This window comes from Nematolebias whitei, chromosome 19 (assembly GCF_014905685.2).
Source record: "Nematolebias whitei isolate Nwh7 chromosome 19, NemWhi1, whole genome shotgun sequence".
In the NCBI taxonomy this organism is placed as follows: domain Eukaryota; kingdom Metazoa; phylum Chordata; class Actinopteri; order Cyprinodontiformes; family Rivulidae; genus Nematolebias; species Nematolebias whitei.
The window spans coordinates 31,032,112-31,048,052 of record NC_056516.1 but is presented as its reverse complement, the minus strand read 5'-3'; the positions used below and the strand labels follow the sequence as shown (position 1 = coordinate 31,048,052).

Sequence of the window (15,941 nt, the reverse complement as noted above, 5' to 3'; positions counted from 1 at the left end):
ACAATTTGCAAAAGCTGAACTTAAAATATTAAATAGAATCATATAGAAATCATTACAAAAAATATATAAATAAATTCCACTTAGGGGGCCTCTAGTGGCCCTGGGGCCCTAAGCAGGCGCTTAGTTTGCTCATGCCTTAGGCTGGCCCTGCAAACGACACCCCATACCTGTCCTGTTTCTGCCACACTAACACCGAGTCGGGCTCTATACCAAGCCTCCACACCACTTATTGTAAAGATGGCTTGTCTTTGTGAGTCAAGCTGTTCTACAAACATGTGACAAATCAAACTTTACCTCAATACTTCATACAGTTTCAAATTCTGCCTCACTGTGACCTAAAAATCACGTTGGTGTGAAAAAGTGAAAGCCCACAGAGCCGGTCTTCTTATTTACACGTCCGATAAGCTTCTTTCCCATGAGTCATTTTTACAGAGCCATCTGGGCACGCAGCAAAGTTTGCAACAAGCAGATAAAATGTTCTGAAAACAAACCGAGTTGCGATAACCTCAGTTTCCACGGCCTCTAGGAACAACAAGGCCGAGGGAAATTTTAATCTCCTGCAGCTTTTCTTCATGGGTAGAACATCAGGAGAACATAGAAACAAGCTGTGTTTTATCATCAGAGCTACAGTTGAACGGGTGATACACAGATTACGTGTGTTTGTACCCAAAGTGATTGTCGTTGCAGCAATGTGAGGATATCTCTGGGACGAACCGCATTCACAGCTGAACTCCAATGGGCTTCCTGATCACATTAAATCGCTGTTATTGCTTCAAAACAAGCCCAATGTGGAAGTTCTCCCAACAACCAAGCAAAATGTGCACTGACTTAAAATAACGAGTGTCTGTTCTGAATATCCTGCCACTCACTGCATCCTCTTTGAAAACAGAATGTAACAAGACGTTTGAGCCGGACCTCAGTTCTAACTTTTGCAGCCTTTTGTTCTTGTTTTTACAATAAAGTTTATTTGTATTTTTTATTTCTTGTGTCAGTCTGTATTCCTGGGTCCAACTTCCTGAAATCATGACAGACAAGAGGATATTGATCAGTCCAACTAGTTGGAAAAGAGAAACAACCAGCTGCAGTCAATCACCATCACTAAGAAGGTAACGTGCTTCATCAAGTTGAAAGACCCCGTCATCCCCCGTTAAGAGATGAATGTATGTATTTATTTGAGCCTGAATAAGTTTGACCCTGTGTGGGTCAATTCAAATTTGTGGACCCAGTATATATATTTTTAATCATAAAAAATATCAATCAATCAATCATCAGTACTATATATATTTTAGTCATTGAAGTTGTATGTTGTTTTATCATTCCACAATGTAAAAAAAAAAAAATTGTTTCAATAAATCAGTAAAAGCCGATCCTTAATGGACGTATGTAAACTTTTGACTGCAACTGTAATCTTACAAAGACAACTCAAAACACAGTTTATTTTTTTTAACTTTTATAAAAACCGAATAAGAATAAAAAAGTGTTACACGTTTGCGTTTCTTTAGTGAATAAACGAGACCTAAGAGACAAACTGCTGCTACGTCTCATAATGAAAAGCAGCTGACCTGAGCTTGACTTCCAACACAAGCTTTTAACAAACCATTGACTCTCTGCTGCCCGGAGTTTTTTTTTAACTCTGTTTTTATTGATCGTTTCTTTGTGGCTGCCTCAGCTGATACGCAGCAGAATCTGTCCGAGCTCTGGGAGTCCAGCGGAGATTCATTAGGCATGCCTTCGATTTCTCTGCTCAATGTCTGCCTCTTCTCAGAAGCCTACAACGCACCTCTGCTGGTTCTTCATTAACGTGTCCTGTCCCTCTTTTTCCATCGTGGTTGTCGTGGACCATCAGGACTGTGCACCAACGTCCAGCTGGACGGAGTTTTAGATGGTTTGCAACATTAACAGAGGGCGTTCAAACCAAATTATTCCGACTAAACCTGAAAAAAGCTTGTTTCCAAAAAAAAGTCCAAACATTAGGTTTTTATGCGATATCAAAAAATGTGCACACCCGTTCTTTGTTAGTCTTAGACTTCCTCAGGTTTTCAGTTGGTTTTGTGACAATTCACAACAAAAGAAAGCTGGCAGGTTGCATCAAGCATTCACTTCATCACAACCCTTTAATCTGAGCACAGTGGCGACAGTGGAAAGCAATGACTCCATTTTAACAGGAAGAAACTTCCAGGGGAACCCGAACCAGGATGGGTAGAAACACAAAAGGACTGGTCTAAGTGTAGTTTCTATGGTGAGGAACACACATAAACACATGCTGATGACAGCAATATTTACATGTATGAACATGGAGAGTAAAGCAAGTAAGAACAGCATCAGAGTGAGGAAATGTGGTCAGTTTGTCCTCCAGTAGCCTGAACTGATCACAGTTTGCACTGTCATGGAGCCAGTAGTGGCCACCTGGTAGAAGATCCGTTTATTTTCCTGCTGTCTCCAGTCAGGAATACTTCGAGCAACAATCCATAGAAGAAAAACAAAGATATGTGGGAAAATAAAAATGTTTGGGACTTGTGATCCATTGAGAGCTGCAGTTCAATGACATTTATGTGTATCTTGTAGAAAACCCATCGCCTTACACTGCTGGCGGGATGAAAGCTTTTATACAGACAGCTATGCGTATTTTAGATCTGCTATGTGTAAATAATACTGCCACGGGGGAGATGATGAAAAATAAAATCTTAATCGTCTAAGTAAAGGTGCCACACAGTTAGCTAAAACAAACTGACATGGGGCGGCTGTGGGTCAGTGGTTAGAGCAGTCGTCCTCCAATGCAAGAGTTAGGGGTTCGATTCCACCAGCAGTCACATGCTGAAGCGTCCCTGGGCAAGACACTGAACCCCTCATTGCCTCCGATGTGTGTCCCATCAGTGTATGAATGTGATAAAGAACTAGTCTTTGTATGAATATAGTAGAGTACTGTATGAATGGGTAAATGAAGGCACAGATTGCACAGATTGTAGTGTAAAGAGCTTTGAGTATCTTGATATGATAGAAAGGCGCTATACGTATACTCTATGTACAATATAAAACTTACTTTTTGTTGTCAATGTCAGTTTCCTTTATATACTGTAGCACATTTAAAAACAACAATGTTGACCAAAGTGTTTCACAAACAGGAAAATCAAACAATAAAAAAATTAAAAGATTTTTGTTGACTTGGCCATTTACAGTAGTAGTGTGTAGTAGCAGAAATGGTGCAATTTGGTCACAGCACCTATAAGGCTGGGTTAGGAGGGGTGTGCTCACATGTTGGTGCCATACGTCTACACTCTTTTAACAGCTGGAAATAAACTGAGTGCTACCACACACACACAGTAAGACCTGTTTGGAACCAGTCAGAAATCCTTGGTAGGCTGTACCGTTTTTGCCCTCCAAGTGGGCGTTTCCCAGTATCTCTAATGTGCAGTGAAAATCATGAACAGCGGCATAAACTAAGGGATAGCTTAGGAAACCCAAGGCAACCCTAACTATAGGATTAATGAAAAAGGAAAGTCGTCAAAGTAGACAGTGTCAGCCTCATGGACAAAAACTGGAAGTTTGTTCCTGGTAGTGGAAAGTTCTACCTCCCATTTTATAAACTCTAGGAACCACAAATAAACCCACAGTCTGAGATCAAAATGGCAAAATATGATTTTGCCTTCAAACTCTCGTGAGGACTCTGGCGGCACCATTTAGGATCGACTAAAGTTCTTTTTATTCATGTTACTGTGATACATCATGAAAAACTCAATGTACAGCAGCTGACTGAGGTATTGAAGTCATTTTACTCAGTACGTACACTTGTTTATAGCTTAGTTTATACTAGAAAACAAAAAAGTTTCACATTAAAGTAGTCTTGAAGTTTAGACAAGAGCACCTTTCCCCAACATGACATCCGAGAGATTACTCGATTGAAAATGGCGCTTTTAACTTTCAAAGAGAGAAAAGAAAAACACTCAAAAGCTATTAAACAATCCCTGAAACGCATCTCGGGCTGCTCGGTCGTGACCTTGCACAGAAGCTGAGAACACAAAGAGCTCTTTGAGGAACGTTTCCTGTGATAAGATATGTGACAAATTAAACATCACAAGATGAGTTTAAGGAGTTAACGGCTGAGGTTTGTGGGAATGTCTCAGACATTATCTGAGGAGAATGTGGAAAAGAAAATGCTTTTAATTCTTTGGATTATGCTACTTTTAACATGTTTATACATCTATTGTGAGTTAAACTACAGCAGCAAAGAGGTGCCTAAAGGATTTGCCATTCTAATAAATCTTTGACTCGTTGTGATATGAGCGGAGAAAGCTTAGTTTTATCTGTTGTTTACCCAACTGACCTTTAGTATTTACACATTTTAACAAACTGTTGTACAGTGTACACTTTTATCTAATGCTTTAACTCACCAGTCAAACTATGGCTGCTAAACAACTGCAAACTATTACTGGACGTGAGGCAAATCGGAGGAGTTTAAAGAAATAATCCACTGTATTTTTTTGATGAATGAACGTGTGTACTCTGAATACTCCTCCTCTGCTCTTCAACACTGAATAAACTGGTTCCAGACTGGTTGCGCAACGCTGTTTTCTTCATAACACTAAGTTGTGTGTTGCATTTTTCAAGCACAACTGGTACCTCTGTATTAAACACATGTCCGAGACAGATCGAGCTTTATTTTCTGTCCAACGTAACGCACTAAAGCTGGGTTAAATCTGACTGCCAACATTTTACCACCGTCAGTGTTCTTAGGTTATTTTTTGGGTTACTATGTTTAATTCATGTGTTTTTTAGTGATCTTTGTGCTATTTCCATGTGGCAGTCAGTCATTTTCTGCTCCTCGGCTCCTACCCTGCACACCTGTTCGTGGTTGTCATTAAGCCCAGGTGTCTCCACTCTGCTCATCATTCATGTAGACTCTCAGTCCTCACTCTTCTACATTCTGGCATTGTGTGCTTCTATGTCCTGTTTGGTTCTCCCCGTCCTCTGTTTTACTCTCACTTGTTGTGGCGAGTTAGTTTGTCACAGCGAACTAAGTCGCACGAAGACTCGGCAATTGTTTTTACGCCGGATGTCCTTCCTGACGCAACCACAGACCACCGAGCTACCGCAGCTCTGTGTGGAGCAGAGAGCTGCTATCTAGGGTGCCCGGGGAGCAGATGGTGGGGGTTAAGGGCCTTTGTCAAGGGCCTATAGACTGGGGCAAGTGAGGGTGGAGGCAGGTGTGGGTGCGTCACCTTTCCCACCTCCTTTTTTGATGTTGTTGGTCCGGGGCTCAAACCGGTGACCTTCCAATCACAGGTTCATTTTTTCTAACCTCTGCGCCACCGCTTCCCCTCTTACATTTACCTTTACAAATGTTGGGCTCAGCAACTTTTGGAGAGTCGAGGTGGAGTGTCGCGCGGTAGCTTAGCGCTACATGTTAGCAGTTGTTGAAGGGGTGGGGGGGCTTTCTGTAGGCAGGGTGCTCAGTTCCGATGGGCGGGGTGCCCTCTTTGGATAATGGTAGCGGAAACGCTGGCTTGTAATCGTTTTGTAACTTCTTACTAGTATTTTGTTTTGGACTTGTAACTACCATTTAGCTACTTTAGCATGCTTTTGTTATAGAGCTAATGTTTTACAACTTACACCTAGAGTTTTGCTATTTTTATATTTTAGTTATTTTTTGCTCCCTCTTCAAAATGCTGCTTAGCTGTATTTTGCAACGTTTATGTTTTAGCTAATATTTTGTTACTTCTATCTAGCATTTAGCTACTTTTGACATTTAGCTACTATTTGCTACTTTTAGACAGATTGGCTATTAGCTACTGTTTTGTTGCTTCTATCTATACTTTTAATTTTTTAGCTATTATTTGTAGTGTTCTGCTACATTTACATTTTAGTTAGCCTTTTGCTATTTTACTACTTCTAGCAAGCATTTGCTGTTATTGGCTTTTAGCTTATTGTTAGGGAATTTTTGGTCAAAGTTTATGGATGTTTTTAACTTTTATGGGTGCAAATGTTAACTCTGCCCATGAACCATATGTTTGGGTTAGTAGAAAACTGAATGAGGAGCTGGGTAAAGCTGCAGCGGGCACTCCAAGGACACCTCAGAATCTATGAGCTCGGCTGAACTGATAAGTGTATAAAAACAAGCTGCGCACACTGCCCATGGCTCGTGACTGGTCTTTGTGTACTTCCTGTATATAGCCAATGTGTAACCTGTTGTGAAAATCTATAATCGCAAGTAAAATACTGGTTAAATATCTTCTCCTGCCGTCGACTGTGGCTCCGTTTGAGTAAGTAAAAAAAAAAGTGAGAATATTTTTCACCAACTGAAAATTGTTGGATTGTGTACCTGGATTATTGAGCATGGACTTTGTTGGTTTTGAACCAGTTTGACATGACTGTCGACGAGGGAGAAGCACCGGAGGAGGGGGCGTGCCAAAGACACCATCTTAGCACCAACATAACTGGTTTGTTCCACTTTGGAGTAAGCTGTTGGGGGAAAGAATCAGTTTTGTGTTGTGTGTTTCCTTGACTGATGAAGCCTTCTGGATGGAAGGTGAACCGTTTCAGCACAAAAAAAAAAAAAAAAAAAGAAACCGTCCAGATGACCTGACTGAAAACTGTTGGATTGTATACCTGGATTACTGAGCATGGACTTTGTTGGTTTTTCACCACCACTTCTGTGAATTTTAACCTCTAGTTACTGTTTTGCTACTTCTAGCTAGGCAGTTTTTTTAGCCTTTAGCTAGCCCTTTGCTACTTCAAGCTAGCATTTTATTACTTTTAGCTAGCATTTTGATACATTTGTCCTTTAGCTAGCATTTGACATTTTGTCTGTCTAAACAGATCTCACTTGTAAATGAGTCTTCTAGGCTCAATGTATCTGTCTAAATAAAGGTTGAATGAATGGTTATTTTCTTTTACCTACCATTTTGCTCCTTTTAGCTCATCTTAGCTAACATTTAGCTACTTTTAGCAGAAAATGACACTTCTCCAGTTTTCTGTTTTGGTTTGCATCAGGAGCTAAACTTACCATAAATCTACGTATTTTTGCTGCAGTTCTAACTCTGAGGGGGGGAAAGTGTTAAAGCGTGACTCATATCTGTGTTTTTTTCACAGTAACATCCGGGGGCCGGTCCACGGAGCAGAGTGGGAGTGTCTCGGGTCGTTCCGAGCAGGAAAAGGCTGGAGGAGCTGCAGCTCCCACCGCAGAGGAGAACCGCAGCTGAAAGCCACCCAGGATTATGCCAGCTTCACCCAGCGGGTCGGTGGTGAACCCCCCCACACACAGCGCCTTGTTTACCACATGTTCTGCTGAAATCCGCCTGCCATAGGCTGCAGCTGCAGCTGCTTCTGCTCCATCCATTCCTCTGGATTTCTCTCGTCCCATCGCCAGGATGGAAAAGACCGTGTGCAGTTCGCATCCCAACAAAAGCAACTCCTCGTCCAGGAAGCCCGGGGGTCGGAGCGGCTCCCACAGCCCCGGCTCGGGCTCCCTGTGCGGCCCGGCCGGAGCGGGAGGCAGCCGGGGGACGGTGCAGGGCAGCGGCGTGAATGTCCAGCAGCAGCAGGGGCGCAGGAGGCAGCTGGAAGGAGTGCTGAGCAAATACACCAACCTGCTGCAAGGCTGGCAGAACAGGTAGGAGAGGAGGGGGGTGTCGCTGCACTCACTTTAGGGTTCTGGTGTCAGTTTGGTCTGGTCCACGTTGCACTGTTCCCACCACGTCACTCAGAGGAAGAGGAGGAGGATGAGGAGGAAGAAGGGGGGTTTAAACACAGTGATGATCTGCAGAAGGTCCAGAAAAAGTTATCCTACAGAAGGAAAACCCCACTTATCTGTAGTGCTTAAACATGAATATAATTTCAGGTTTTCTTGTTTTTGGATAATAAAAACAAAAAGCTTTAAAAGCATCCTCTAAAAAGTTTGGCACCTGCTTTGATTTAGAGGTTGACTGTTTTCTCTGGGCGATGCTGATATTGACAGAAAGTGGCAGAGATGGAGATTTTGTTACTCAGGGTGGCAAAGGTGTGACACACAAGGTTCCAGCAGGGGGGCAAAACTTATTTTAGCAGCAAAACTTTTACTTTTGGACTAAAAAAGTTCTTTGTTGTCATTCGCATCGCATGTGGTGCAAGTGGTGGTGGAACGAAATTGGGTCCCAGTTACATCCCACAAAAGAAAATTCATCCATTCATCCATGACACAAATGCAGTTTTTTTTTCCTCCTCAGATGCAAAGACTTGTATAATTTAAAAATCAAATAGCTGTTTTGAAACTTAAACGATTGGGAGTCCTGAAACGGGGAACAACTCCAGGTTCGTCTGTAGGTGAAACCATTCAGAGGTGTGTGCAAACTATAAATCTGTGAGTTAGGATGGAGGTTAAGTTCTGTGGAGATGCCTTTGACTTTTAGTATTAATGCAAAGCATTTAGTTGTGTATCAACTATCCTATAAGTAGGGTAGCAACAGAGGTGACAAGTTTTTTCAAAATTATTTTTCCAGGGGCAGCTGCCACCCTATGCCTCCCTTTAGAACCACCACTGAACAATAGTTTAATTCATTTATTTGTGTATTTTCATTTAACAAAACATAAATGGTTCAACTTAATAAATGTGTATTTAATACCCCCTATAAGAACTCGTGTACTTAAATAAAAACTATAAATAGAAATAGTTTTCTCACTTAAAAACACTAAATTGTGGCAGCTGGTCCTATTTGGTAATTGATCAAGTTTTCATTGCTGATTGTTGATTTTATCTTAATAAAGTGGTCAATATTTGGTGATTATTGGGTGCATCTCTGCTTTGATTTGTCCCTAGACCATTGAAGAGCCTCCTTTTTATAACAGTAACCTTCTTATCAGTTGTCAGCACAATAAAAGTGTTCTGAGATCAGCATGTGGACTTTAACCCAGAACACTAAAGCTTTGTTTTCATTGTCCAGTCTCACCGACTTGCTCCGATTCGCTTCAACTTGCTTCAACTTGGGCCTACGCAATCTCGGTGGTTTTTAATCTGAGTGCCTCCTCAGTGTGGGCAGGATCATAATAGCGTGGCTGCCTGAGTACCCCTAAGTACACCTGTAATCCTGGGAGCTATGATGTAAGGGACATCATAGGGTCACCCATAGCAAACAGGCCTCGGGGTAGGGGTCAGACTAAGAGCGATTCAAAACCTTGATGAACAAAAACAACAAATGCATCAGGAAACCTCACTCAAAAATAAAAAAATAAAGGAAAACTGGACACCTCCCTCGCCAGTGAGCTCCTGGTGGTCAAGCCTTTGCACCTGGAGCTTGGCTGGGCCAGGCCCGAAGGCATAACAGGAAGTCACCTTCATGTGGACCCACCACCTGTGGGGAGGTCCATCAAGGTTGGGTGCTGTATGTCATGTGACAGGCAAGGGAGGGTCCCTGCCTATGCTTATTCCTGGTGGCTTAGACTAGCTCTAAGGACGTGGAGCGTCACTGACGGGTAAGGAGCTGGAGCTTGCTGACGTTGAGCAGTACCGACTAGATATAGTTGGGCTTACCTCTACGCACAGCTTGGACTCTGGAACTAAACACCTGGAGAGAGGCTGGACTCTTTCTTACTCCAGAGTTGCCCAGTAAGAGGGGCATTGGACTCTCCATGGGGATACTCACAAACCCCCGGCTGATTGCCTCGGTGTTGGAGTTTTCCCCGGTGAATGAGAGGGTTTCCTCTCTGTGGCTTTGAGTTGGTTCTGCCTGTTGTTTTTTTATTTATGCACCAAATATCAGTTCAGATTGCCCAGCATAGAGTCTCTGGATGGTGTCCTGGAAGGGGGTGCCATCTGGGGATTCCCTCGTTCTACTGGGTGATTTCAAAGCCCATGTAGGCGATGAAGGAGTCATCTGGATTGGGTGATGGGGAGGAATGGCCTCCCTGATCTGAACCTGAATGGTGTTTGCTTATAGGACTTCTGTGCTAGGCATGGGCTGTCCATAACAAATATCTTGCTTGAGCATAGGGTGGTTCATAAGTGTACTTGGTACAAGGCCACCTTAGGCCAAAGGTTGCTGATCTATTTTGTAACTATGTCATTAGACCTGCTGCTCTATGTCTTAGACACTCGGGTGACGAGGGGCCAAGCTGTCAACAAATCACCACCTGGAGACGAGTTGGATTTTGGTGGCAGGGGAAGCTGCTGGACAGACTTGGTTTAGTGGAGCCCTTGGTCTGTGTGGCTTTCACACCTCTGGGAGCGTTTTTCACATGTCCCGGGGAGGTTGGGGACATGGGATCTGAATGGGCCATGTTCAGGGCCTCTAGTGCAGATGCGGCTTCCAGGAGCTGTGGCCTGGCCTGGGAATGTCTCGGGGTCCCCAAGAAGAACAAGCTGGAAAGTGTCGCTGGGGCGAGGGATGTCTGGGTTTATTCATTCAATCTTTATTTAAACAGGTTAATCCCATTGAGCTTCGGGGACTCATTTACAAGAGAGACCTGATTTTTTAATAGTGATGACAACAGTGGATAACAACGACAACAATATACAGTCATAAAAGATGTGTACAAATTACTATTTTTTTTAACAAATTTAAATAAAATGGCAACCAAAAGGACAATCAAAAGGAAAAGTAGCGAAAAAGCAGCTAGATTATAAGGCGGTGTAGAAAAACTAACAACAGGAACATGTCTGTATTGGTTTTTGCCAGGAACTTAGCAGATGTTTAAAGCCACTTAGAGAGGTCAAGGTCGAGAGCTTCAGATCTTTTTGCAAGATATTCCAGGAAACAGAAGCAGCATAGGAGAAGATCCTTTCGCCTAATTTGGTCAGGATATGTTGCCTCTGTGACCAGACTATGGATAAGGTATAGGAGATACAGATGGAGATGGTTAATATATTATCTTTTGTAGATATTATGTGTGTAGTTTGTATGTATGTATTATTAATACTTATACTGTACCTATTATTATTATTATTATTATTATTATGCATGTTGTAGGTATCTGTAAGACATCAGTTTTGAATCAACTTATTCTGACTTATTGGTTGTAAATGAATTGTGAAATGTCCCAAACCTTTGAGCACTCAAGTTATGGAGCTTTAAGTTCAAGTTCAGGTATCTTTATTGTTGATCCATCACATGTGGTACATGAGGTGGAACAAAATTATGTACACAGGGTCCCAGCTATACTAAAAATTGCAAAATATAAAGTATAAAAAGAAACTGTAAATAAGGATCCATCCAGAATGCTTCATCAGTCAGGAAGGTGAAACGTTTCAGCACAATAAAAAGAAGCTGTCCAGATGACCTGACTGAAAAAGTTTGAACTTCTGGGTTCTTGTTGAATGTCTATATACGCTGTATTTTCATGGTAGGTGTTCTGATGAGACTAGCTACTCTTAGTGATGCCAAGTCAAGACATGATCGCTGCCTTCTTAAAACAATTTGTAAAAGTCATAGTTTTTCATGTTTTGTTTATTACTTGGCAATAATTCAAAAGCAACGAGATACACCAGAAATCAACTTCTGACAATTCCCTTTTTACTGAATAATACTTGGCCAATTTAAAATGTCAGAAAATCTTCCATGTTAAATATAGATTTTGGACTTTACTGTCCTTATACAGAGAAAAGCAGCACAAACTTGTATAAATCATGATTTTTACAATTTTTTTGGCCTCAAACAGCAGCTCTCGGCGCACGCTTTTGGACCTGTGCTGCATTTGTTAACAAAGCAAACCTCATTTCTCCTTTGGCTTTAAATATAAATCAGTATTATTTCCTGTGAATGACTATCTGATAGTTGTCCTTAAAGCATTGCAGCAACTTTTATAATTAGAATCAGATTTTCTTTCTTTTTTTGAAGGGGGGGGGGGGGGGCGACAGGCACTGTTATGTGACCTCATGCAGCATTTATGCGTCCACTCCCTGCGTCCACTTTGAGACGAGCATTTTCATAAGTTTTTAATTTAAAACGACATCTCGGGCACGTGCTGACATCGACTGTGTTAAATATGAAACATCTTGAAACTTTGGAGACCCATTTCCTGTGAGTTTCCCTCTGCTCTGTTACCATGAATTATGCACAATCTGTCCTACGGCTTTGGTGTGATTTTTGCAGCAAAATTTGTTATTTCCTCCCCCCACACACCGAGAAATAAGTGTCCCATTGTGGCTGTAGTGTAGCAGTGCTGCAGAGGAGAAGGAAGCTCAGGCTTTATGAAAGTGTATATGATCTGGGCTTGATGCCAGTCCGTGAGGAGGGGGGGGAGCGGAGGTGGTGGGAGAGGGAGCGGCTGCTCGCTGCTCTGTGGACTGACAGGATGTTAATGCCCTGATCTGCATCTCGATGCGCACACACAGGAGAACACCTGGGTAAAAAAAACAAAAACTCTTTGCTGTATCACAGTTTGTTTGATGTTCTCTTGCGAGCAGATCTATTTCAAAAGATTGTTCGTATTTTGTAGCAGAACCGACATCAGGAAGGGGATTTCTTGTTTTGCGATGATGCTACCTGTCAAGTCTCAATTTCAAAGCGCCTCGAGGCAACGATCCAGCTGTTCTAGTAGAGATTTCTTTCAGAGCGTCCACCTGAGCCGGTGCCACGAGCTCAAAACAAGTAAACATGTGACACAGATATGACTCAGACCTCCTGAAAATGTCACCTGAAATCGAAACTTCAAATATAATGACAAAGATTGTCCCTCATATTCCCTCAGGCAGGCCCTTTGCTTTATAATTTATTAGGACTAACCTCCTTTTTTATGTTTTTTTGTCTCCAAACCCTATGTGTCATTTTTCACCACTTTTTATTGTTTGTCCAAACAGATCTCACTTGTAAATGAGTCTTCGAGGCTCAATGTGACTTATCTGTTTAAATAAAGGTTGAATTGAATTGAATGATAGAGCTCCTCACCCTGTCTCCATGGATTAGCCCAGCCACCCTACGAAGGGAGCTTATTTTGACCGCTTGGTGAGGGTTGGAAAGTAAACAGATTAGTAAATTCAGAGCTTTGCCTTTCACCTTAGCTCTTCCTTCATCATGTCTTACTGAAGCAACGCCCACATTACTGATGATGAGACCCTGATCCGTTGATCCGTCTCTTGCTCCATCCTTCCCAAACGTTTTTTTTTTAATGTGATTGTGAATTTAGACTGTATAAAAAGGTTTTACAATACTCTAAGCAAATCAAACCTTTTGTTTGTTGCAAATGATGTCCTATTTGAGATGTATTTGATTTTTATTGGAACTGTCAAACAGCAAGAACTGAGTGATTAACAAAATCATATAATGTTGGAAAATAATTGCTTTTATCACAGCAGAGCTGGAAGGTTTTGTTGTTCTAAGCACATTAAAGGGAAAAAATAAGTGTCTGGACAGGAGTTCAATAATAATTGCTATTATCAACTAATATTTGTAAGTCCCTCCAGCATTTAATTGTAGAAACATCTGAAGGAGGCAAAGTTATGGTTTGCTGAATAGTGATTATGGTTGTCAGTCACGTTTTAGGGGTTGTCATGTGGAGAGACGCATTGTGTGTGTGTGTGTGTGTGTGTTACGATGGGCAGCAGATCAGAGTGGAGCTAATTTAGCCTCTGAGTGGGAGGACATGTGTTAGTGTGAAGTGCAGTGAGGGAACTGTATTGTTTGTGTGAAAAATGTATATTCTTAGTGTGTTCGTAGTTTGTGTTTTACTTTAATCTGTACTTAAAGTTCTACATATTATAGATCGTGATAACTGCTTATTCGGTGTACATTTCATTAAGATATTCCCATTGATGGCTGCTAATATTAGGTTATTCGAAAGCCCCTACTGCACTGCTCCGGATATTTTTTTTTTACAACTAAACATTTTTTTATACAGTTACACCTCCTGTTCACCCACTGAGGTTTTTCTGGAAAAAAAACGGATACGTATTAAAAAATGCTTTTTGAAGTAAAGTATTTTGAAATCTCAGTTTATGGTACTTTTGTGTAGACAGAATAAACAGCTTTTCAGAAACGAACATGATGACTTGGTGTGCAGCAAACCTCAACAATTACAGGATATTTTAATTGTTTCATTGGGTCGGTCTTGCCTCATGTGCTGTGCAGTGTAAAAATGAGCGTACCTCTGCTTCACGTCTGAAGTACATTTCTAACCGATTGGGTTTGGATCTGTGAAGTTTTTGAGTGGTGAGATATAACTGGTGTAGAAAATTATAATGTACTAATCTGAAGCAGGCATTCATAGTTGCTGACAGATTGTCCTGGCATAGATCTAACCATAATTGTTTGTTGATTGTGATGTTCAAATCCAGCTCCACCTTTCCCTGGACCTGTGTAGATCAGTTTTAGGACCATTATTCAACGGAAAATAGTACATTTTAGAAATAGACTTGAGAATTTCCTTCATTAATTAGTTTTCCTACATCAGTACAAACCAGTATTCTCATTCCAGGACTGAGGCTAGCTCTGAGAAAGGATCTCAACTGAAGATGACAAAAGAAAGTTTTCCCAGACAAACTATATTTCCTCTTTAACTGTTCAAAGGACATTAAAATTCCTCTTTCATAACAGTATTCCAGATGCAGAACTCCATGGTGATGTCAGTTCTCCACCTTCTTGTTATTGAAGGGTCACGGGTATGAGTTTGTTCTGAATCAACGTTTTTTTCCAGGCCAAGGATGTTCTGGTTCGTATACCACACCATAAACTGTCTGACATGTTTGTTCAGTGTTTTGAAAAAATATTTGGCAATGGAATGGGCATGGACTGAAAATATATTATTATCAAGGCAATATGTTCATTTTTACACATTAAACATTGTCAATCAGAGTCAAAGGACGATTTGACCATCTCAACAGATCGTCTTGTTGAGCACTGGGATGTAACTGAATTTGTATACGTAGATTTGCAAGATTGTTGTCAGCTGTTGTTCCTAAATGTTTGATACCATTTGGAAGCCACTTAAATCGACCTGTTTGTTGGTACACAGTGCAGTCAAAGTTTGTCAGAGGGAGGGTTTCACTTTTAGTCCAGTTCACCTTATACTCTAAAACTGTACCATAGGTATTTAAAGAACCTATAGTTTAGCAAGAGAATTGGCAGGGTTGGTAAAGTATAGGATTTTATCATCTGCCAGAAAATTGATTCTATGGTTTAATTAACCAACCTCAAAACCTTTTTATATCTGGTTTTTGTCTTACTGCCTTTACCAGGAGTTCAATGACGAGCACATAAAGTCCAGTCCAAAGTAAAGGGGACAACCCTGCCGACTGGACCTGCTTGGGGAGAATACCGATGAGATCTGTCCGTTAGTAGTTATTTTTGCTTTGGGTGTGTACCCAATTAATAAAAGAAGTGCTAAATCCAAACTTTTCCAGGACCTTGAATAAATATCGCCATTACAACCTATCAAATGCCTTTTCAGCATCTAATGCTACGGCTATGCAAGGTTCACTTTTAGCGTGTTTAAAGTGTACTGTATTGCATAACCTACATTATAAGTTGATGAACGATTCAAAATAACGCTGCTTTGATCTGGCTGTATTAACTTTGGTATATAGTGACTAATTCTGTTGGATAGAGCTTTAGATAACAATTTATGATCTACAGTGTTTATTAAAAAGAGAAGCCAGTAAGAAAAACATTTTAATGTTTTTTTTAATCTTTTTTATGGATAACTGCAATTCTGATTGTTGAAAATGATTCTGGATGTTTTTGAGTCTTATATGCTAAGTTGAGTACATCCATGAAAAGGGGGATAAGTAAATCCTTAAATTCTTTATAAAATTCAGGGTGGAATCAGTGTTTACCAGAAGATTTATTAGATTTCAATGAGCTCAGGGCTTTTTCCAATTTATTTATAAGTAAAAAGGTTGGTCGAAATTCCTCTTTTCTCCCTGTCTTAGTTTAGGTAGTTGGGTATTTGACAAAAACTCATACATTTTTGTTAGGTCTTCAGGTGTGTACAGGTTTGCATAAAGCTGCTTTAAGTGTTTAGCATTGTTAATTTCTAATGGA

The 15,941-nt window shown here is 40.9% G+C and overlaps 1 protein-coding gene across 1 annotated transcript in view; it reads left to right on the top strand.

The window, feature by feature from the left end:
• Positions 1 to 7,364: 7,364 nt before the first annotated feature.
• The window catches only part of LOC119425264 (oxysterol-binding protein-related protein 10), an 88,758-nt gene continuing 80,181 nt past the window's right edge, over positions 7,365 to 15,941 (top strand). Inside the window, exon 1 of the mRNA XM_037692787.1 lies at positions 7,365 to 7,606. Coding sequence (XP_037548715.1) covers positions 7,365 to 7,606 — 242 coding nt within the window. The remainder of the gene's footprint in view (positions 7,607 to 15,941) is intronic.